The sequence below is a fragment of the Bufo bufo genome, chromosome 5, assembly GCF_905171765.1.
Source record: "Bufo bufo chromosome 5, aBufBuf1.1, whole genome shotgun sequence".
NCBI lineage: Eukaryota > Metazoa > Chordata > Amphibia > Anura > Bufonidae > Bufo > Bufo bufo.
In genome coordinates, this window is record NC_053393.1 from 427633110 (window position 1) to 427658534 (window position 25425).

The 25425-nt window shown below is 44.3% G+C and overlaps 1 protein-coding gene across 3 annotated transcripts in view; it reads left to right on the top strand.

The window, feature by feature from the left end:
* Window positions 1-14794: 14794 nt before the first annotated feature.
* ANO10 (anoctamin 10) overlaps window positions 14795-25425 on the top strand; it is a 285873-nt gene continuing 275242 nt past the window's right edge. For 2 of the 3 annotated variants that reach the window (XM_040433433.1, XM_040433430.1), the window contains exons 1-3: window positions 14795-14916; window positions 19530-19684; window positions 25178-25360. In XM_040433433.1, the coding sequence (XP_040289367.1) occupies window positions 19543-19684; window positions 25178-25360 (325 nt within the window). In that variant the 5' untranslated portion in view covers window positions 14795-14916; window positions 19530-19542. Of the gene's footprint in view, window positions 14937-19529; window positions 19685-25177; window positions 25361-25425 lie in introns of all 3 variants that reach the window. The other variant, XM_040433431.1, reaches the window with a different exon arrangement.

Here is a 25425-nt window from a genome sequence, read left to right on the forward strand (position 1 = left end):
TGTTGGTGCACTGGTGGTGTCACCTATTATTACTTTATTCCTCCTCTCGCTTCATATAAATCTCTCTCCATCTCCTATACACTCCTTATAACCACTGCCTTCTATGCAAACTGCATCTATTTAGATCTAAGCCCTATGGTACGCTGCTGCTATAAAAGTATCTTTATTTTACTAGTAGTTAGAGCTTCTCCCGCATATCACTGCCTAAAAAAACTAACTCTCACACACACTGCATCCCGACATGTTTCGCTGTTACACAGCGTCTTCAGGGGATGATGCAGGTGTGAGTGTTGGGGGCGGGGTCCAGCCTTTGAAGGCTCGCCCTGGGTCACATGCTTTCAGCCTCCAATCCCTCACAAGTACGTCATACCCATATGTTTCCTTTATTCACACCCTCTTTTTTAATTGGCTCCAGTACGTCATATGCTAGTGACTCATAAATATTCATCGCGTCACTAGGATCGTGCCGCACCGCATTATAATTTATTCACGCCCCCATCATGTGATCATGACTTATATTTGCATGTCACGTCGCTATGCTCGTCCCTTGCTGTGTCACCGCGAGACCTCCGCTGTTCTCGCGCATGCGCGAGAACTTATACATTACTGTCATTAGGTTTTTTACCTCCCCGATCCGCGCATGCTTGCGGACTTAGGCTTTGACAGTGCGCTTCTATACTGTTGCGTTGTCCACGCAGGCGCAGACTCTTAGCTGGATTACCCTGGCCTTTCATTATTTCTGTGGTCATTCATTCTTCCTGCTGGTACTATATTCAATTTCTATTCAGTACATATCTTCAGTGTTATATTCGTACCTTTCTTGCCAAAGTCTTCATCTATCCACATTTTTCCTAATTGTATGTTAAAGGTTTGGGTTTACTCTCCAGTTAATCCTCCTTTTCCTAATGTATCTCAGTTAGGAGGTCATAAATCAAGATGTTCTTTCCCTCATGACCTATCTAATGGTGCATACGTGTTACCTCATATACATCATATATATACATCATCCTACACACCGGAGTTGCATTTTGCTTTCATTTCCTTGATATTTGACATTCTTCTCCTTATATGGGGTGTTTAAATTATGTATATGTTTTTATTTATGTGGTCTGTTCTTAAATTGGGCATGTTATTTTTCTTTTTTCTTACTTTTTAAACCGGCTCTCTGACCTCTGGAGCCTTGGGGTTACTATTTCATTCTCATGGTATGTATGTACATGTATATACCTATATCTATTCCTATATACACTCATAGGAATAGGGGGAAGTATTGGACTTGTTTTGATGTCTCTTTTGTAGATGTTTACTTTGTGGAGTATAATGTTTTATCATTTATTTTGATTTCACTAACTACTCATGCTCACACCACATTTATTTTAGGGCCGTAACCCCTCATCCATACTTTCATCTCCAAGGACTCCCCCCACTTCAAGATGAGCCTCCAGGATGAACCTCCACAGGTCTGGACCCCTTCATCCGTTCGTATGGTAAGTATTATCCTATATTGTTAATCATTTTTTTAGAATTATTTTTTTTTAAAAAAGTTTCCTACTTCTTTATTTCTTTTTTTTTTTAAAGTTTTAAATTTTTCACTTTTCTTTTATTATTTATATATAGATACATCTTTTTCTATTCACGGATGATCTTCTTTTGCCCCTCTACCTAATCTATATACATAGCCTTATTGTTAATAATCTGGAAATACTTTGGATCTATTATCGTTCATTATTTTTCTTTTACTTTTTTCTTTTTACTGCTAAATTGCTTTATAGAAAAGGTTGGAAGGTAAATCCTTCATTTATTCCTATTGGTGACAGGGATTTCAGCCGGTATATCCACTTTGCCTCTTCCTGTTGTAGTTTATTATCTACGTCTCCTTGTCTAGGGCCCAATTTGACCTTCTGTATACCCCAAATTTCTAGACCTGCTGGATTTCCCTTGTGGTATTTATTTATATGTCTCACTAGGGGTGTGTCATCATCAGTGTTGAGGGTACTTAGATGTTTCGAAATCCTCCTCCTCAATTCCTGTATCGTTTTTCCAACGTAAATTTTTGGACATCTACATTGTATTGCGTATACGACGCCAGTACTTTTACAATTGATGTACTCTCTGATGGTGTGATACGGAAGGGACTGTCGTACACCCCCACTCCAAAATTTGAGTGCTTTACGTGGGTGAAAGACATCCACCTATTTGCTCGGAAACTAGCTCTACATAAAGAGTTTAAAGACAAAGAGGAACATGGGTATGAGTTGACAAGTGGGGAAAAACAAGCCCTAGAGACCCTAGAAGAACTATCCAGGGAAGGAGCAGGCGAGATAATAAGACCGGTCGCCCCCTTCAGTAAAATGCGACCTAAATCTAGATATACTCCGTCAATAGCTAGATTTGCAAACATTCAGACATTTGTGAACCTTGTAACAGATGATCTAGAAAAGATAGAAAAGAAGAAAAATGAAATGGGGGAAAACCTGTCTCCTGAAGAAAGAAATGCCATCAGTGAAATTACGGAACGACAGGATCTTACAATAAAACCGTCAGATAAAGGGGGAAATATTGTATTAATGAATACAGAGGAGTATATAGGGATGGTGATGAGACTACTAGGAGATAACACCACCTACAAAAAATTAGACAGTAACCCCACAGAAAGATACAATAAAGACCTGAAAAAAATATTGATGGAAGCAAGAGGGAAAGACCTGATTACAAAAGAAGAGTACAAAATCCTCTATAAACCATATCCAACAATAGCGACGTTCTATGCGTTGCCGAAAATACACAAAAAACGGGAACCAATACCCGGAAGACCAATCGTTTCAGGGAACAACAATATATGTGAGGGCATAAGTGCCTACGTAGATGCCATTATAAAACCTTTTGTGCAGACTCTCCCCTCATATCTTAAGGATACGAGTGATACAGTTATGAAATTGCGAGAAATTCATGTGAATGACAACACCTTGATAGCAAGCCTAGACGTTGAGGCTCTATATACAAGTATCAATCACGACCTAGGGATTAAGGCAGTAGAATATTATTTAGGCACGAAAGGCACACAATTCTATGAGCACAATAATTTTGTTATCACTTTATTACGGTTTTTACTTACACACAATTATTTTATTTTTAATGGCCAATATTATTTACAGGTTACCGGCACCGCGATGGGGACGGTATGTGCACCTAGTTTTGCCAATTTATTTTTGGGGTGGTGGGAAGACAAACAAGTCTTCACTGATAAGAATGCACATCACACGGAGCATATAATGTACTGGGCTAGATACATAGATGACATTCTGATATTTTGGAATGGCACCATATCACAGTTTGAGACATTCACTAGAGACCTCAACGTAAATGACATCGGCTTGCAATTCACAAATGAGATAAATAAAAATAGTATTAATTTCCTCGATCTAAAGATCAATATAGAAAATGAGGGTGAAGTGACGACTGAAATATATAGGAAGACCACAGCCAGCAACAGTCTCCTTCACTGGGAAAGCTGCCACCCTAAACCTCTAAAAAGAGGTATACCAGTCGCACAATATCTGAGAGCGAAAAGAAATTGCACAAACGAGACAGCTTTTGAAGAGGAATGCAAGATACTGTATCAGAGATTCCTAGAGAGGGGATACCCTAGGAAGGTGCCTTATGTATATAGAGCGAGATTTCGCTCAAAGCCGGCCCGCGCATGCGCATCGCGGGCCGGCAAAAGTTAGAGGACAAGTTCGTCACCAGCCTGCCAGCAACGATCATTGGCTGGCAGGCTGGCGATTTTCAAAAAAAACAAATCACAAGCCATATAACAGATCATATTAGTAAATATGATCTGTTATATGGCTTGTCTGCTCCTCTTCTGGTCCTTTTCGTTGGTTGGATCCAGCAGAGGAGCAGGCTTCACAGTGAGTAGCACCAACACTACACTTTAGCCCCAGATCACCCCCTGCACCCCAATTAACCCTTTGATCACCCCTTTGATCGCCCCTGTCAATCACTTAGTGAAAGACAAAAAGTGATCAGTGTAAACTGTCACTTTTTTTCCCCACTAGTATTGGCTGTTAGGTTTTAGGATAGTTTAGGCCCCTTGGTTAGGTAGTTAGCGATCGGTTAGCGCCCAGCCCACCGCAGTCACTAATTCGCTGATTAGCGTATCGCTAATCAGCATTTGTACTTTTATAGTATCTGTAAGTGATCAAAACTGATCACGGTCAGATCTATAATTTTATTAGTGTCACCTTAGCTCGCCCTCCACCCAAAACGCAGTGTTTGCCCGACCAGGCCTGATCGGTCGCCCACACGTGCGTTCACCCACGCCCGCCCCACCGCAGTGACAAAAAATATTATATTTTTTGATCACTGCACAATCACTTTACACGCACTGCGGCGATAAAAAAAATCAGTTTTGCTATTTTTTATCAACCGCAGCGGCCTCCGGTACTTCGCTAGCCTCCCCTTTGTAAGACAGGCTTGCTTTTTTTCTTGGGTAGTCTCAGGGAATACCCCTAAATTTAGTAGTCCAAATGTCAAACAGGGGGTATTCTTCTGAAGAGGCCTACAGGATTCTGACCCAGTCGGATGAGGAATGGGAACCTAGTATTGGCTGTTAGGTTTTAGGATAGTTTAGGCCCCTTGGTTAGGTAGTTAGCGATCGGTTAGCGCCCAGCCCACCGCAGTCACTAATTCGCTGATTAGCGTATCGCTAATCAGCATTTGTACTTTTATAGTATCTGTAAGTGATCAAAACTGATCACGGTCAGATCTATAATTGTATTAATGTCACCTTAGCTCGCCCTCCACCCAAAACGCAGTGTTTGCCCGACCAGGCCTGATCGGTCGCCCACACGTGCGTTCACCCACGCCCGCCCCACCGCAGTGACAAAAAATATATTTTTTGATCACTGCACAATCACTTTACACGCACTGCGGCGATAAAAAAATCAGTTTTGATATTTTTTATCAACCGCAGCGGCCTCCGGTACTTCGCTAGCCTCCCCTTTGTAAGACAGGCTTGCTTTTTTTCTTGGGTAGTCTCAGGGAATACCCCTAAATTTAGTAGTCCAAATGTCAAACAGGGGGTATTCTTCTGAAGAGGCCTACAGGATTCTGACCCAGTCGGATGAGGAATGGGAACCCTCATCTGACGAATCTAGCGGGTCAGAATATGAACCTGTAGAGAGCAGTGGCAGTCTGACCCAAAGTTCGGACGAGGAGGTTGAGGTCCCTGATAGCACCAGGCCCCGTGTCGCTAGACCACAGGTTGTGCAGGATCCGTTTCAAGGGCAGCAGAGTGGGGCTGGCGCTGTCGGATCACGTGGTGAGGCATACACCAGCAGCGCAGCCCTCCCTGGACCTAGTACCAGCACTGCCGTACAACATGGTGAAGTGGCGAGCACCAGAAGGGCAGTTGAAGCTGGTACGGTGGCACGTGCAATAGTTACCCCGTCGCAGCCACCACAAAGACAGGCCCGTAGAGCCCCTAGAGTCCCTGAGGTGCTGGCAAACCCCGATTGGCAGTCACCAACTTCAGCCGCACCTGTAGTTCCCCCTTTCACCGCCCAGTCTGGAGTTCGGGTTGAGACAGCTCAGATCGGTTCGGCCCTGGGATTTTTTGAGCTGTTCTTGACTGCGGAGCTCTTGGACTTAGTCGTGGCAGAGACAAACCGGTATGCCACACAATTTATATCCGCCAACCCGGGAAGCTATTATGCCCAGCCTTTCCGGTGGAAACCAGTCCAAGTTTCCGAACTTAAAATTTTTCTGGGCCTTCTCCTCAACATGGGTCTAACTAAAAAGCATGAATTGCGGTCATATTGGTCCACGAACCCGATTCATCACATGCCCATGTTCTCTGCTACTATGTCCAGGGCACGTTTTGAGACCATCCTGCGTTTCCTGCACTTTAGCGACAACAGCACCTCTCGTCCCAGATGCCACCCAGCTTTTGACCGGCTCCACAAAATTCGGCCCCTCATAGACCACTTTAACCAGAAATTTGCAGATTTGTATACCCCCGAGCAAAACATCTGCGTAGACGAGTCCCTAATACATTTTACCGGGCGCCTTGGCTTCAAACAATACATCCCAAGCAAGCGTGCCCGGTATGGGGTCAAATTGTATAAGCTCTGTGAAAGGGCCACAGGCTATACCCACAAATTTCGGATCTATGAGGGAAAAGATCAGACCCTGGAGCCGGTCGGTTGCCCTGACTACCTGGAGAGCAGTGGGAAGATAGTCTGGGACTTGGTGTCACCCTTATTTGGCAAGGGGTACCATCTTTATGTGGACAATTTTTACACAAGTGTGGCCCTCTTTAGGCATTTGTTTCTAGAACAGATTTGCGCCTGTGGCACCGCGCGAACTAGTCATGTGGGCTTCCCCCAACGGCTTGTTACCACCCGTCTTGCAAGGGGGGAGAGGGCTGCCTTGTGTAACGAAGAACTGCTCGCGGTGAAATGGAGAGACAAGCGTGACGTTTACATGCTCTCCTCCATTCACGCAGACACGACCATACAAATTGAAAGGGCAACCCGTGTCATTGAAAAGTCCCTCTCAGTCCACGACTATAATGCGCTCATGGGAGGGGTGGACTTCAATGACCAGATATTGGCTCCCTATTTAGTTTCCCGACGCACCAGACGCTGGTATAAGAAGGTGTCTGTATATTTGATTCAATTGGCTGCCTATAATAGTTTTGTTCTCTACAGTAAGGCTGGGAGAACAGGATCCTTCCTCAAATTTCAGGAAGAGATCATCGAGAACCTCCTGTATCCAGGAGGTTCCGTGGCCCCATCCACCAGTGTAGTTAGCCGTCTACACGAGCGACATTTCCCCAGTGTCGTTCCTGGTACCTCAACCCAACCGTCACCCCGAAAAAGATGTCGTGTCTGTAGCAGGAGTGAAATAAGGCGTGACACCCGCTATTTCTGTCCTGACTGTCCTGACCACCCTGCCCTATGCTTTGGAGAGTGTTTCCGGAAGTACCACACCCAGGTACACTTAGCATAGGGATTGCATCTCACAGGACAGGCACACAGGGCTATTAGGGCCCTTTTACTCACAGCTGCTGCAAACCTCTCCTTTCACCTGTGATAAAGTGCATAACGTACTTCGCCACATCTTTGGGCGATTTGCGCTTTGCACATTGTCCCATGGGGAAGGAGAGGTTTGTTCTATAAAGGTAAAAAAAACTAAACAAAAAAAAAATTACCGGTAAGTAAAAAAGTTAACGTTCAGTTAAAAAAAGTTTATATGTTCTGTTCAAAAGTTATTATAAAATTAATAAATTTATTGCGTTGCGGCCTGGTTTTTTCTTTTTTACCTTCCAGGTGGACCAACCGATCGACTAGCTGCAGCACTGATGTGCATTCGGACAGAAGCATTGTGCTGCTGTCAGATTACACAAAAGTCGGTGTATGCGGCGCTGCAAGACGAGATTTCTCTTCTGCAGTAAAAGATACGTTTGCCGAGGCATATGAGCTGAGGAGGTGGCGGTGTTCATATACTTTGGCAAACACTTTGTATATATATTTTTAAAAAAAATCCCGGCAATGATTTATTCATTCACATCGATTGATGTGAATGGAGAAATCTGGTTTGCCAGGGCATGCGAGCTAAGTGGGTAAGGATGTTGGGCGGAGCTCCTATGTCCTTTTTTTTTTGGCAGAGATTTTTTCATCCACATTGATCGATGCGAATGAAGAAATCTGTGCCGTTCATTTTTTCTTTCAGCCCAGAGACTGAACGGAAAAAAAAAAATCTCATTACCCGTATGCTCAATATAAGGAGAATAGCAGAAACTCATAATGCTGGGCATACATGTAATGATTGTGGAGACCCTCAAATGCCAGGGCAGTACAAACACCCCACAAATGACCCCATTTTGGAAAGAAGACACCCCAAGGTATTCACTGAGGGGCATATTGAGTCCATGAAAGATTGAAATTTTTGTCCCAAGTTAGCGGAAACGGAGACTTTGTGAGAAAAAACCCAAAAAAAATTCTATGAACTCGCCATGCCCCTCATTGAATACCTTGGGGTGTCTTCTTTCCAAAATGGGGTCACATGTGGGGTATTTATACTGCCCTGGCTTTTTAGGGGCCCTAAAGCGTGAGAAGAAGTCTGGGATCCAAATGTCTAAAAATGCCCCCCCTAAAAGGAATGTGGGCCCCTTTGCGCATCTAGGCTGCAAAAAAGTGTCACACATGTGGTATCGCCGTACTCAGGAGAAGTTGGGGAATGTGTTTTGGGGTGTCATTTTACATATACCCATGCTGGGTGAGAGAAATATCTTGGTCAAATGCCAACTTTGTATAAAAAAAATGGGAAAAGTTGTCTTTTGCCAAGATATTTCTCTCACCCAGCATGGGTATATGTAAAATGACACCCCAAAACACATTCCCCAACTTCTCCTGAGTACGGAGATACCACATGTGTGACACTTTTTTGCAGCCTAGGTGGGCAAAGGGGCCCACATTCCAAAGAGCACCTTTCAGATTTCACCGGCCATTTTTTACAGATTTGGATTTCAAACTCCTTACCACACATTTGGGCCCCTAGAATGCCAGGGCAGTATAACTACCCCACAAGTGACCCCATCTTGGAAAGAAGACACCCCAAGGTATTCCGTGAGAGGCATGGCGAGTTCCTAGAATTTATTATTTTTTGTCACAAGTCAGCGGAAAATGATGATTTGCCCATCAGCGAATACTTCGGGGTGTCTTCTTTCCAAAATGGGGTCACTTGTGGGGTAGTTATACTGCCCTGGCATTCTAGGGGCCCAAATGTGTGGTAAGGAGTTTGAAATCAAAATCTGTAAAAAATGCCCGGTGAAATCCTAAAGGTGCTCTTTGAAATGTGGGCCCCTTTGCCCACCTAGGCTGCAAAAAAGTGTCACACATGTAGTATCTCCGTACTCAGGAGAAGTTGGTCAATGTGTTTTGGGGTGTCATTTTACATATACCCATGCTGGGTGAGATAAATATCTTGGTCAAATGCCAACTTTGTATAAATAAAAATAGGAAAAGTTGTCTTTTGCCAAGATATTTCTCTCACCCAGCATGGGTATATGTAAAATGACACCCCAAAACACATTCCCCAACTTCTCCTGAGTACGGAGATACCACATGTGTGACACTTTTTTGCAGCCTAGGTGGGCAAAGGGGCCCACATTCCAAAGAGCACCTTTAGGATTTCACCGGGCATTTTTTACAGATTTTGATTTCAAACTCCTTACCACACATTTGGGCCCCTAGAATGCCAGGGCAGTATAACTACCCCACAAGTGACCCCATTTTGGAAAGAAGACACCCCAAGGTATTCGCTGATGGGCATAGTGCGTTCATAGAACTTTTTATTTTTTGTCACAAGTTAGTGGAATATGAGACTTTGTAAGAAAAAAAAAAAATAATAATCATCATTTTCCGCTAACTTGTGACAAAAAAATAAAAAGTTCTATGAACTCACTATGCCCATCAGCGAATACCTTAGGGTGTCTACTTTCCAAAATGGGGTCATTTGTGGGGTGTTTGTACTGTCTGGGCATTGTAGAACCTCAGGAATCATGACAGGTGCTCAGAAAGTCAGAGCTGCTTCAAAAAGCGGAAATTCACATTTTTGTACCATAGTTTGTAAACGCTATAACTTTTACCCAAACCATTTTTTTTTTTACCCAAACATTTTTTTTTTATCAAAGACATGTAGAACAATAAATTTAGAGAAAAATTTATATATGGATGTCGTTTTTTTTTGCAAAATTTTACAACTGAAAGTGAAAAATGTCATTTTTTTGCAAAAAAATCGTTAAATTTCGATTAATAACAAAAAAAGTAAAAATGTCAGCAGCAATGAAATACCACCAAATGAAAGCTCTATTAGTGAGAAGAAAAGGAGGTAAAATTCATTTGGGTGGTAAGTTGCATGACCGAGCAATAAACGGTGAAAGTAGTGTAGTGCAGAAGTGTAAAAAGTGGCCTGGTCATTAAGGGTGTTTAAAGGGTTTCTGTCACCCCGCAAAACTCATTTATTTTTTTGGGGATAGTTAGATTCCTCATAGTGCGATATAGGAGAATATAATAGTCTTACTTACTTTCATGCGGCCGATTCTTTATAAAACGAACTTTTATAATATGTAAATGAGGGCTCTACCAGCAAGTAGGGCGTCTACTTGCTGGTAGCTGCTGCAGAAATCCGCCCCCTCGCCGTGTTGATTGACAGGGCCAGCCGGGATCTCCTCCTCCGGCCGGCCCTGTCAGTAATTCAAAAATCGCGCGCCTCTGGTCATTCGGCGCAGGCGCTCTGAGATGAGGAGGCTCGTCTCCTCAGCACTCCCTCAGTGCGCCTGAGCCGATGACGTCTTCTCTTTCGGTGATGTCATCGGCGCAGGCGCACTGAGGGAGTGCTGAGGATACGAGCCTCCTCATCTCAGAGCGCCTGCGCCAAATGACCAGAGGCGCGCGATTTTTGAATTACTGACAGGGCCGGCCGGAGGAGGAGATCACGGCTGGCCCTGTCAATCAACACGGCGAGGGGGCGGATTTCTGCAGCAGCTACCAGCAAGTAGACGCCCTACTTGCTGGTAGAGCCCTCATTTACATATTATAAAAGTTCGTTTTATAAAGAATCGGCCGCATGAAAGTAAGTAAGACTATTATATTCTCCTATATCGCACTATGAGGAATCTAACTATCCAAAAAAAAAAATAATGAGTTTTGCGGGGTGACAGAAAAACCCCATTAAACCGTTTTTTTTTTTTTCTTTACTAATAATCCCTATAGTGCGATCTCATGATACATAAGCAAATTAATCATTTTGGTTCAGTAGAATTTGCTAAAAATCGATTTTTAAAATATGCTAATTACCTTGCTACCAGCAAGTAGGGCGGCTACTTGCTGGTAGCAGCCGCATCCTCCGATGGTAATGACGCCCCCTCGGCATGCTGATTGACAGGGCCAGGGAAGGGAATCGTTCTCTGCTGGCGCTGTTAGAATTTGAAATCTCGCGCCTGCGCCGTATCTGTCTTCAATCGGCGCAGGCGCACTGAGAGGCGGCCGCTCGCTCGACCGCTCCATCCTCAATGCGCCTGCATCGATGACGTCATCAAGTACACCCGGAAGAGAAGACGCCGGCATCGCTGGAAGGAGGCGGAGAGTCTGGTGACGTCGCTGGATGCTCGAATCAGGTAAGTATGTACATAATAAGCATGCTGCCACAAAAACCACCAACGAAATGGGAATAAATAATTTTATAAAAATGACAGTTATTAACACTATACCACCAACGATTATTAATAATAAATCTCTTCCGAGTGTACTTGATGACGTCATCGACGCAGGCGCATTGAGGATGGAGCGGTCGAGAGAGCGGCCGCCTCTCAGTGCGCCTGCGCCGATTGAAGACAGGTACGGCGCAGGCGCGAGATTTCAAATTCTAACAGCGCCAGCAGAGAACGATTCCCTTCCCTGGCCCTGTCAATCAGCATGCCGAGGGGGCGTCATTACCATCGGAGGATGCGGCTGCTACCAGCAAGTAGCCGCCCTACTTGCTGGTAGCAAGGTAATTAGCATATTTTAAAAATCGATTTTTAGCAAATTCTACTGAACCAAAATGATTAATTTGCTTATGTATCATGAGATCGCACTATAGGGAATATTAGTAAAGAAAAAAAAAAAAAACGGTTTAATGGGGTGACAGAAACCCTTTAAGCTATGGGGGCTGAGGTGGTTAATCCACCCACTGTGGGTGTGCTTGAACCTTTCCCAAACCTCTAAATCAAGGTTTCCCTGCTTCCTTCCTGCTTTTTCCAACACTTTGTCAACTTTCCTAAACCTATTTTTTGCCACCTCTCTTTTCTAAGGGCTGTTTCACACGAGCGGATGCCGTGCGTGACATCCGCTCCGTGAATGACAGCCAAGACCCGATGCAGACTGCAGAAGCACGGAACATTAACATGACTGATAATGCTCCGTGCCTCTCTGTGATCTCTTTACTACGAAATCACAGTGACAACTTTATCTCCCTGTGATTTTGTAGTAAAGAGATCACAGAGAGGCACGGAGCATTATCAGTCATGTTAATGCAACGTGCTTCTGCAGTCTGCATCGGGTCTTGGCTGTCATTCACGGAGCGGATGTCACGCATGGCATCCGCTCGTGTGAACTCAGCCTAACAGTTGTTTAGCTGACTTATACTCTTCGGGAACGCTGTTCTGATTACCCATTGTCTATTCCTGAATCTGGGCTTACTAGGGGGAATCTTAGACGTCTATTTTTTCCCCACAGCGGCTTCCCCACCCTGTCCTTCCAGGTGTACCTACTGTGTTAAAGCCAAAGCCTCTTTGGGCTTGTGGACCCTTCCCCTAGCTTCCTGCCAGATTCTACACACACAATAAAAAATGACAAATAGGTAGACAGTTACTCCCAGAACAGTCCCATGAAATTACCAGCCTTTTCTAACACTTCCTCTGTCAGTTTGAAGCCCTCAGGGATTTTCATTTTACTTTCCAATCCCTTAACTGAATGCACTAATTATCTCCAGACGTCTGTATTTTTTGTTCCCTGCTTGTCTCTTCCCCGTGGTGCTTCCTCACTAAACTTCAACCCCTACTTCTATGATCTGCTGGGGTCCAAATCAGATAAAAGTACGAGAGATAAATGACACAGGCTCAAGGTTGTATCAAAATGATCTTGCTCATCTTTATTGGGCGGAAACAAAATATTTATACCCTTTTTCTAGAACTCAAGCTGTAACATCCCGGAGTATGTTATCAAACTCTTGTTCCCAGCTACATCATGCTAAGTGTATATTTATTGTCATCTTGTGTAATCAAACATTGCATTTTTCCGTATATGCGTTTTCTAGGCCTGTTTCATGCATTTTGCTGTACTTTCCATGTACACCAGCAGGTGGCAGCAATGTGTTCAGCAGACCTTAGTTTAGTATATCTAGATTGGAATAGTTCATTCCAGTCTAGCCCCCCCTCTGTGAGCAGAAGTGGGCTGGTCCCATGTCCTGTCTCATGAGGAAGAGAGGAAGTTCTAGTTAGTGTACCAGCCCCCCCTGCTTGGGGAAGGCTGTGTTGGTAGGAGTTCCCAGCTCTAGGGATCCCAACCTAGGATCCAGCCTCAGCTGAGGCCAAGGATCACTCTTCCCAGTCTGAGCCCTTCAGCCTTGACTGTGGACAAGCAAGCAGCACCTCCAGAACTCCAGGAAGAACCATTCCCTGCGAGCAGTCCTGTGAGTACAGATCCAGAGACCAGGAGAAGCCAAATTCCTCCTCAGCTAGTCAGGCCCATGTCAAGCAGAAGACAGACAGAGCAGAAGATAGATACCTGCCAGATTCTCTAGGCATATGAATAGAAGCAGAATATATAGTAATTCCTGCCATATATTGCCAATACCTGCTGGGACCCAAGACTTATGCTGTAACTCGTGTGGATTCATGCTGCAATTCAGTAAAGACAAGTTGGATGATATCACCAGTCTGGATCTCATTCCTTACTACCAAAGTTCCTCAGTTACTCCTACTAACAACACTCATTTTATTGCATGTGAGCCAGGATCCAGGAGTCCAGCCGTACCAAGGTAGGAGAAACCGTTGACATTACACAGAGACACTATCCCCACTCTGGCATTCCTCACCTGGTACATGAGTTATCACATCTTAAAGGGCCCAGAGACTATAACCTGCGCACATTGCAATTGGCGTCACGAACAAAAACTATTAATTATGCGCCAGTGTGCATCAGTCCCAATCCGGCTTCCTGCAAAGCCAAACACAGATATCGTCATTTTACGTAAGCATCACATGATTAATAATGATAATAAATTATTTTTGATGCTTGCAAGTCAAGCACATTTGATTACAAAATAAACTTATTTTATCCTTCAGTTATTCATCCTTGAAAAGTACCTAGTACCAGTTGCACTCCCAGAACATCAGGCACACATACTTCTGAGAACTAATAAGCAATTAACTTTGTTTGTCTCTCATACACACGGCTCAGCAATTCTCAATTCTGACCTAAAATAAACCAGCAAGTAAAATGGAACCCAGGATACAAAATGAAGGTGCCATCCCTCACAGAATCCATAACGGAATTCTTACATAACCTGAACCTTGTACGCCGAACTTGAAACACAAAGTTTGCTCATCCCTACCCATGAGCCTTTACCTCCACCCCTGGTCCTGTAGGATTATCAGGCCCCATTTTTCTCCTTCTAGATCAGTAACCTCCAGCACTGCTGAAACTACAACTCCCAGAATCCTCCTTCCACCTCTATGGGAGTTGTAGTTTCACAGCAGCTGGAGTGCCAGAGGTTCCTGATCCCTGTTCTAGATATAAATATAGCTCTTAAATACAGTGAACAGTTACATAACCCAGGGGCTGCCCCTTAATGCTGACAGTGGAGGAAGGTGTCAGCAGTCTCCTCATGACTGGAAACCTGTGTGCTACCCAAACTCCTCTACCACCCGCCCCTTCAGTTAGGGAACTTCCTGAGGAGCCACTTATAAAACTGAGCATAAGCTTCTCCTGTAGTGACAGGGTGACGAACAGCCATGCGCCCTCTCTGAGGTAAATCGTCACAAAACGCCGCGCCCACATCACAGAAACAGCCAATCACAGAAGGCGCAGACCTGTAGCTGCGCTGTGCGGACGATAGAGCGTGCACTATGCTTATTGAAATGTGGATTACGCCCGCAGTAGTCAGTGGCTCTTCTCTTATAGTTTACAGCTAATGTTGGTCTTCGAAAACATGGCTGAGCGGTAGAATTCCTACTCAGAGGAATGTTTTGTCTCTTGTGACCACCAGCCTGTGACAGCTCCAGGACGCTCAGAGACTGTCCCCTCCTCCGGTTTAGGGTGCGCTCCTCCTGGCTGGGTGAGAGTAGTGCTGCTCGGAGAAGGGGAAGTAAGTAGGGCACAGCGGGGGTAAGAATGCCCAAACCTCATGCTCTCACTGCAATGCGTTTTTTTGTTTGTTTTCACAAGACATGCTGGGACTTATAGTGCTTGCTACAGTTCGTCCTGGGCACTGCACATAAAGCCAGTGCATGTATATATCTATAGGAAGGTGCCCTGAGCTTGTCTGTGGTTGAGACCAGACCCCTCTTACCTTGCAGGTGATTACTACACCCAGTAGATCTGCTGGGAGGTCTCTCTTCAACTATAATGCCGCATTCACACCTTGTGGATTTTGGAAAATCAGTTCCATGGATTTGAATGGGGCAGCAAGTGCATGGATTTCTGCAAGCCTCATTCAGGTGAATGGAACTGATTTTCAGTTGCAGAAAATTCAGCAAAAAAAATCTGCACCGTGTGAAGGCACCCTAAAAGAATTAGAGATGTAGCAGAGTTAAAGGGGTTCTCCTGGCTTTTAATATTGATGACCTATCCAAAGGATAGGTCTTTAATATCAGATCAGCTGGGGTCTGACACCCCCCCCCCCCTCCCCCTTTTTGATCAGCTGTATGTCCACGTGCCATCTCCCGTCTCTCTTCCTGGTCGCTGCTGCTTTGACATAGGCATAGACCTGAGGATTGGTCATCAGAGCCCGGAGAACCCTTTTAACTTTGTCACTGCAGCTCCATCCTTTCTGAGCCACCTGCTGTACTCTTTAAAAATACATTGGGATGTCACAAATTGCGTCAAATAACAAACACGGCTGTTCTGCATCTAGTGTGAGTTTCTGTGGATGAGCGCCCCTTGTCAGCCAATCAGCTAAGAAGAAAATTGCATCTACGTATAGCCTGTCCAATTTGGGAGTTTAGGAGGGCTCTCTAGGGGGTTTAATCTTTATTTAAGAATCTGCACCTGATATAAAAGGGTAACACCCCATGAAAGATCCCCTTTAATTTGGCATAAATTATCCATATGTTCAGTTCAGATGATGCGCACGTAACATTTAGGCTTCTTGCACATGACCGTATGGGTTTTTCAGTATTTTGCAGTCTGCAAAAAACGGATCTGCAAAAAATACGGATGACGTCTGTGTGCATTCCGTTTTTTTGCGGAATAGCTGTTCCCTGATAGAACAGTACTATTCCTTGTCCGTTATGCGGACAATAATAGGACATGTTCTATCTTTGAACAGAAATACGGAAGCGGATCGTATACGGAACGCAAAAAACGGAACGTAAACGGGGGAAAAAAAAAAACGTTCGTGTGCAAGAGGCCTTACATTGCATTTTCCAGTCTTCGATTTTTTTTATTTAAAGTGTTTGGTCTGTGAACATTTATCACCTATCCATATAATTGGTGATAAATCCATGATTCCTGGGGATCTGATTGTTGGAATCCCAACCGATCACAAGAACGTGGGGTCCAGACCCAAGTCTTCTATGTGAATGGAGCAGTAGTGTGCCCGAGTGGCTACCACTCCACTACTTTTTATGAGACTGCCGAGTACAGAGATTGGCTATCTCTGTCAGCCCCATGGAAGTGAATAGAGCAGTGATGACGCATGCGTGCTCCCCAGGGAACTTGGGGTTCTCGTGATTAATGGAGGTCCCAGCGGTCGCACCCCCAATATTAGCAATATGCCTTCATTCAATAAAAAGTTAGTTGAACTTAGAAATACTGTACCTGGAAATGCATGCTCCAGAACTGGTGACTGGTGGATGGTATCTTCATGCACCACTTGTCCGGCATACTGGAAGATCAGTTGTACCCACAGTCATCCATTGGCAAGCAGCTAGAACATGTTTGGGCATTCAATTGAAGGGGTTGTCCACTTTGGACAATTCTTTTCTTGTGAGAAGCTTACCCCGATGATAAGCGGATTAGAGGTTGTCCCATTCCTGGGAAGTCAAGCTATCTGCTAAAATCTGTAGAGGAACCTGATGAAAAGTGTTGAGGTCTGCAGCACCACTACAGGGGAGATGAAGGCCATACGGCATATGAAAATGGGGTGTCTAAACCAGACAATCCCTAGAAAACAATAAAAACAATAAACTCTTTGCAACCATTTTTTCTTTGTGGATCACAGGCCCTCCGCTCTTGTGATCAGCGGGTGCCCCCATAGTTGGAAATCTGCTTGTCCTCTGGATAGGGGGTAAGTTGTCTTCATGGGACAACCCCGTTAAGCCTATATGTATCATTGCTTCCATTTTAATTTGTATATGATCGTATGTATTTACATGCATTTTTTAATGCACTAGTGGTGTGAACATTCTCTAAAAAAGTTATGGCTTATTGCCAGCAGCCGCCTTTGGATGTTTCCTGCAAAGATCTGGAATACAATTCCGTGAAACTATCGCCCTTGTGATGCGACCCAAGAAGTATCTAAGAGCAGGCTGTATACTTTGACTGCAGGGTGGAAGCAACCAAACGCCTTAGCATATGATTAATATATGTAAATATCGGCGCGCTAAGGAATTAATTATAGCTTTTCTTTCCCACATTTGGTATTGTATTGTGAAAACTTGTGGCCTATACGTTTTTGAACTTAAAAGTAGTTTATTTAAAGAGGACCTTTCATGGGTCCAGACATTATAAAACAACTACCAGGATATGTAGGGCATAGTGCACTGATGTAATATTGCTTACTATTTTTTCTGGGCGCCGCTCCGTTCGCCAGCTGTGCCCCTGTTGAATTCTCCCGCCTGGTATGCTAATGAATAGCATCGGTACAGGGAGGAGGCGACTGCCCTGTTTCTTATTGGGCGTCTCCTTCTCCCCTGGCTGTAGCGCTGTCCAATCACAGCGGAGAGCTTCACAGCCTGACTGTGACGCTCTCTGCTGGAATTGGACCGTGGCACAGCCAGGGGAGAAGGAGACGCCCAATGAGAAACAGGGCAGTCTCCTCCTCCCTGTACCGATGCTATTCATTAGCATACTAGCCGGGAAAACTGCAGTGGGGCACAGCGGGCGAATGGAGCGGCGCCCAGAAAAAATAGTAAGCGCTCTTAGAACCCTGCTCTATGCCCTACATAACCTGCTACCATTTTCATAATGTCAGGACCCATGAAAGGTCCTCTTTAAAGGGGTTTTCTGAGATTTTTTTTTAACTGATGACCTCTCCTCTGGAGAGGCCATCAGTGCTTGATTGGTGGGGGTCCGATATCCGGGACGGCTGCTAATTAGCTGGTTGAGAAGGCACTGAAGCTCGCAGTAGCTCAGCGGTCTTCTCTCAGCTCACCCAGCACAGCGCCATACATTGTATAGCGGCTGTGCTTGGTATCGCAGTATTGGTATTGAAGTGAATGAGGCTGAGCTGCTCCTAGGCCTTGTAATCGATGAACGTGTCGTCACATGGGCTAGGCGAGCCGCTGCAAGCTCCATTACCTTCTCAAACAGCTGATTGGTGGGGGTCCCGGGTGTTGGTCCCCCACCGATCAGATACTGATGACCCATGCAGACGATAGGTCATCAGTTAAAAAATCTTGGAAAACCCCTTTAACCTACTTTGTGATAGTTTTTTTTATGCTGTATCTGTGACCTGAATGGGTACTGCTGGTATATATTATGTACGTATCCTTCCTTATCTTTCCTCTTGGCTCAACATATCCCAACATTAGAGACTTGGGATGACAAGATTTGGGGGAAAGAACATGATTTATGCTATATGTGTCTATGTTAATGGTTTTGCAATCATGCATTGAATTGGTATCTTGAGAGACTGGAAAAGTAAGGTTGGATACATCCGTATATTTATTTTACTAGTTCTGCCACCAGAGGGGTCTTCCGCCCATAAATGTGCGTTCACTGTGTAACATTATCTTCATCGATTAAGGCCTCATACACACGACCGTTTCATGTTTTGCGTTCTGCAAATTGCTAATCTGCAAAACATGGATACCGGCCGTGTGCGCTCCACAGGCCACAGTAGAACAATCCTATCCTTGTCCATAATGTGGAGAAGAATAGGACATATTCTATATTTTAGCGAATGCCACGGAACGGACATATGGATGCGGACAGCACACAGTGCACAAATAATGTGGATTGGATGCAGGCAAAAAATAAGTTTGTGTGCATGAGCTCTGACCTTGTGAATATTTCCTGGGACCTCACAATTGTGAGAAATCATTGAAGATCACCTCGCCTCATTTCCATTAGAAGTTATTTTTTTGTAACCTTCTAAGGGTACTTTCACACTTACGTGAACTGCCTGCCGGATCCGGAAACCCGTATGCAAACGGATAGCATTTTTTTCCGGATCTGGCTCATAAATTCATTGAAATACCGGATCCGTCTCTCCGGTGTCATCCGGAAAAACGGATCCGGTATAAATTTTTTCCCCATTTTTAAAGGTCCGCGCATGAGCAGATCGGGAAGCCGGATCCGGTTTTCTGGAACACTTGGTACCTGCGGTATTTTCTCCGGCCAAATACCGTAAGAGTGACTGAACTGAAGACATCCTGATGCATACTGAACGGAATGCTTTCCATTCAGAATGCATTAGGATAAAACTGAAGCGTTTTTTTCCGGTATTGAGCCCCTGTGACGGAACTCAATACCGGAAAACTTTAACGCAAGTGTGAAAGTACCCTAATTTACTATGTATTTTGTGTTACTGCTCAGATCTCGTGCCAAAATGAAGAGAGGCTCCGTATTGGAAAAATATCATTTGGAGCCCGAATTCAAGCCACTGGTGGTAATAGAACTTGCTAAGGATGTACAAGAAGAAACCAAAAAATGGCTTGTCAAGAAAATTATGGACAAAAAGAAGGATGGAGGTAAATTCTTACTAGAAGTGGCATATTGTAGGAACAATAATGTGCAGCGCGTGCAGCGTTGTGTTTGTATGATGCCATCATATTCTGCAAAACTTTCCAACTGGGGAAGTCACAAACAATTAAAAATATTCATTACAGAGCATAAGGCGCAGCATCTCCACCGTACAACTCCTTGACCCGGCAGCGAATAGGACACCCAGTAGAAAGCATTCTTTAACATCGTTCGTAATAGGATGACATAGGGAGAGGTGCAAGGATGACGTGGGCTCAGGGGCTGGACTTAGGTGTCCTGTCAGTGGAACTTGGACAAGGGTAATACACTGCCGTACGGAAGTACTACAGTGTATTATCAAAATGCCAAAGTGGGACAAAACAAAAAAAAGGTAAAAATATAAATCCAAAGTATAAAAATAAGAAAAATATCCCCTTACACAGAGTTAAAAAAAAAAAAAAAAAGGGAATAAATAAAAAAGAATACACATGATTGGTTCTGTTGAAACTCTGTTGACCCATACTATAGATGTTAAAGAGGTTATCCCTCTAATAATACTTATCTCCTTGCTGCAGGAGCCCCATCGATCATGAGAGTGAGGGTCTGCAAATGCCGCCAAGTGCTCCATGTGGAAAGAGTGGTGGTGTTTCTATCGTACTGCCGAATGCAGAGCTTGTGGCAGTTCCATGGGTATGAATGGAGAGGTTGTCGCACTTGCATACCACAGCTCTTTTTACATGGGACACTTAGCTGACTCCAGTTCTCATGATCACTGAGGGTTCCAGCGGTCAGACACCCAGTGATCAAATACTTCCTGTGGATAGGGGAAGAAATGTCATTAATTGGATACCACCTTCAAGGGCGGGCTGAGAATTTAAAGTGGCCCTGGAAAAAAACTAAAAGTGGTCTCATGTTCCATACTGACTGAAGGCGCGCAGGTGGGGGGGCGCAATATATAAGTAGGCATGGATAATATACTGTAAGTGTGTAGGGCCAGCAATACTGTAGTGCAACACAAAATACTGCCCCGGAAGAACTAAATACACAGTGCAGCACAAAATACCGCCACAGCATTCAGCTCTATCCCCGTTTAGGAATGGTTGTAAAGCTGAATGCAGGAGGGCACTTTCTTCGGTCATCCAGATGCACACGTACCAGATGCTCCTAGCATTAATTAATGCTAAGAGCGTCCGATCCGGTGGCCATGAGGAGGAATCGGGTGTTCCCCGGGCATCGGCCCACCGGGAAATTTCCCTCTCGGGTTTGTGGCTAGTCCGCCCCTGACCACCTTTACTTTCAATGAAAGTGATAATTTTAAATAACAAAAACTTTGAATAGTGAAATCATGTATGTTTAGAGCTATCATCTCCTAAGGCCTCTTGCCCATGACCGCATGTCCTCCGAGATATACGGTCCGTGAGCGGGCCATATGTCCCCTTTCACACAGGAAGATTATCGGGAACGAACTTTTATACAAACGCCGATCCTTGATAATCGGTCCGATTAAAAGGACCTTTAGGGTGCATACACACGACCATATGCATTTTGCAGCCTGCAAATCACAGATCTGCAAAAATACGGGTGCGATCCTGCACTTTTTACAGGCACCATTCAACAAATGACTATTCTCGTCTGCAAAACGGGCAAGAGTAGGCCGTTCTGCAATTTGTTGCTCGGCCCCATAGAAGTGATTGGGTCTGCATGCAATCCACAAAAAATGTGGACGAGGACCAAAAATCTGGTGATGTGCATGCACCCTTAGCCTAGGATGAAAAGGAACCTCTACTTTGTAAATTTATCTCAGGCACTTGCCTTGGAACTTCAAAAGCTTGGGGAGTCTGAGTTATCAATTTCATAAACCATTTAGTTTTAGAAATATAATTTGACGTATTTTATATATATTTTTTGCTTATATGACAAACTCGTCCCCGTTCACTTGCCTCTCTTGGTTTATATATTGTTGACTGTCATAGCACAGATAAGTTGTAGTGTGACTAAACCACTCTGGGTCTCCAGTAGATGTGACATCACATGCATGAGGCCTTACGCTTCCCTCTGAGAGCTATGACATGTACATCCAGTTCCTGGAAAGCTAGCTTCCCTCATAGTGGATATGTCAAGTTTATATTTTATTGGATTCACAAAGAGAGAAAACTTTTTACTTCACTTTCTTTTTGGATCCGAGCAAAGGCAAAAAAAACAAACAATAAAACTTAGATGCCAACGTGCTACACCCCAACTGCTATTTGGGAACCAGGCTTAATGGTTGGCTTTAGGTTTTTGGTGCGAATTACTGCCTTTACCGGGGCGTCAGCAACCTAAGGTACTCCAAGTATTGTGAAACTGTAACTCACAGCATCCATACTTGCTAGCTGCCCTTAGAACTCCTATAGAAGTGAACAGAGCATGCTGGGAGTTGAAGTTCTGGGGGTAGCTGACCCCTGTGGATGGAGCTGTGTAGTTGCGTTGCTGGAGCTACTGCAGAACAGATCTTCCATCAATGTCTGTCACCCCCAAACCACCGCTGATGAGATATTGAAGCCATCAACAGTAAGATCCTGGAAAACCCCTTTAATGTTTTGTTATAGTCTCTCTCTGCCAGTATTATTGGATATATAACTACTTATTCCTCACATATAAAAGAAATGATAAGAATTAATATGTAAAATTCAATACATAGAATAAGAAAGCGTGTGCTTTCTACATTCCCTTCTGAAATTATATACCCTTCATGGACAAAAGTATGTGGACACCTGACCTTCACAGCTGTATGAGCTTGTTGACCTCCTTGTCCAAAACTAGGGGCCTTAATATGGACTTGTGTCCCTTTTGCTGCTATAACAGCCTCCACTTTCTGGTTTCTTTTCACGAGATTTTGGAGCGTGTCTATGGGAATTTGTGCTTAGTCAGGCTTCTTTCACATTAGCGTTTTTTGCAGATCTGCAAAAACGCTTCCGTTACAATAATACAACCTCATGCATCCGTCATGAACGGATCCGGTTGTATTATATAGCCAAGACGGATCTTGTCTTGAACACTATTGAAAGTCAATGGGGGGGGGGGGGGCGGATCCGTTTTCTATTGTGTCAGAGAAAACGGATTCATCCCTATTGACTTACATTGTGTGTCAGGACGGATCCGCCTTGCTCCACACAACATCACGGACAGAAAAACGCTGCTTGCAGCGTTTTTCTGTCCGCGATGGGGACACAACCAAACGGAACGGAATGCATTTTGGTGCACTCTGTTTCGTTCAGTTCAGTTTTGTCCCCATTGACAATGAATGGGGAAGAACTGATGCGTTTTCTTCCGCTATTGAGATCCTATGACGGATCTCAATAGCGCAATTGAAAACACTAATGTGAAAGTAGCCTCAGCCAAACGAGGAGTTTGTGAGGTTAGACATTGATGTTGGACAAGACTGCCTGGCACATAATTGGCATTCTAACTAAGGTGTTTGATGGAGTACAGGTCAGGGCTCTGTGTGAAGGCCACTCAAGGTTCCACACGCCAAATATGTTGGATCATTTTTATAGACCCCCCCCCTATGTGATGTTTGATTACACATTCCCACTGGTCCTACACATTATATACAATACCTGTCTCCTCTATGGATATTCTATGCTGTGTTCCCTGCAATCCGAATAATGCTGAATGGATATTTTATCGCCCACATAGGGATCTCCTAGTATTCTCTTATGAGAATATTTTTAAATGTAATTTTTGCAATACTTAAGAGGCCCTTTGTCACAGTGAAATTCAAGTAGTCACCTGGAGGAAAAGGGCTGGGTCCAGGGTGTTGGCTTTTTGTTACAGTTCCGTGTATTTGTGTGACGGCATTTTTTTTAAGTTGTTCAATAAGTGAAGAGCTGAACTTTGACCAAAGTGTCCAGTTTTTATCAGATGTCTTCTTCGTGTCTGTAACCTAAGATCTTTTATCAGCCTCTCTCTGAGTTTTAAGTGTTGTCCAAGGGTTTCTTCAGGATAAGGGTACATTCACACGACCGTAAGTGTTTTGTGGTCCACAAATTGCGGATCCGCAAAACACGGGTACCGGCCGTGTGCGTTCCGCGAGCACACAGCCAGCCCTATGATAGAAGTGCCTATTCTTGTCCGCGATTGCGGACAAGAATAGGACGTGCTCTCTCTTTTTTTTGCTGGGCCGCGGAACGGAACTATGAAAGTGGGCAGCACACGGTGTGCTGTCCGCATCTTTTGCCGCCCCATTGAAATGAATAGGTCTGTATCCATTCCGCAAAATTGTGGAATGGATGCGGACCCAGAAATACGGTCGTGTGAATAGTCATCAGTAGACTCCCAGGACCACCTCTGATCCACTGTTTGAAGAGATCAGATCTCAGTCAAGGAAAAGCTTGGAAATAGTATTTCACGGAGTATGAAAGCAAAATTCATTTTATTATTACCATTAGGTCACATGTTGTATCATATGATCTTTTTTCTACTTTCTATCCTTGGAGCTCAAAGGGTTTTACAAGATTCAATCGGTGGGGAGATCCGACTCCGGGGTGCGACACGGCCTCCTCCTAGGCCAGTGACTTCACATTCATTGGTCATGTGACCTAGGCGCAGCTTCGTCCCATTCAAGTGAATGGGGCTGAGCTGCAATACCAAGCACGGCTTCTCTCCAATGGACAGCGCTGTGCTTGGTATGCTGTGAGTATACCCGCGGCACTCACCGGCGTTCTGCCGACTCCTCAAACAGCTGATCGGTGGGGGTCCCAGGCATCGGACCCATGCCAGTCTTATACTGATGACCTATCCTGAGGATAGATTATCAATATCAGAATGTCGGAAACACTTCAAAAGGAACTTGTCATGTAGAAAATGCAGCCCATGTCATAGAGCTGGAGGAGCTGATTGGATTGATTTCTTTTTAGAAAAAGATTTAGTAGAACCTGTAATACATTTAAATGCCTGGTGATTCTGGAACTTGGAGTCCAGTGGGCAATCATACCTTCCCTGTATGAGCGTGTACACAATGATCTTGATGTGTCATACTGTACATGTATTATACAGGTTGTTATACTTATAAGGGTACCAAATGTGTGTATATTCCGCATTTTTGCGGACCCATAGACTTCAATGGGGCCACATTCTTATTTTCCCCGAAAAGTATAGGACATGTTTAATTTTTTTTTGTGGAGCGATAGAACGGGCCCCATAGAAGTGAATGGGTCTGCTTCTAATCCGCAAATAAAAACGGATCTGCATTTTTGCAGACAGCATACGACCGTCTGAATGAGCCCTGAGACTGTAAAGTTGCTGCATGTTTTAGATGCATTGGAGCAATGAATGCAAATCCGTTTTGAGGTTGAAAATGCCCTTTAATCTTCATGAAGTGTTGTCAGCTGTCAGACTGCTTTTTAGAAGCTCTTTTATGTTGTTTTTAGCTGTGGACTGGGGTCCTCATCTCGGGACCATTATTGCCTATCATGGCCGCACCTTTCCTTTAATGACGTTTCCTATTTTACTTGTACAAGGTACTCAGCTGTTGATCAAACCGCTAGTGATCTCAGAAGGAGAGGAGAATATCTACGTTGTCGGGGCATCCACCAGACGATTTTTGCTTGGAGCTGAGGATGTCGGATTCGTAAAGGAGAGTGAGGATGGCACCATGAGACCTTTCTTGTACAGCAACCGGACACACTACAAAAACTTTATGGGTGAGCTCTGACTACGTTCTAAGGTTATGCTGCCGTGCCGTGAGGCCTGTGGCCTCCGCTCCTTA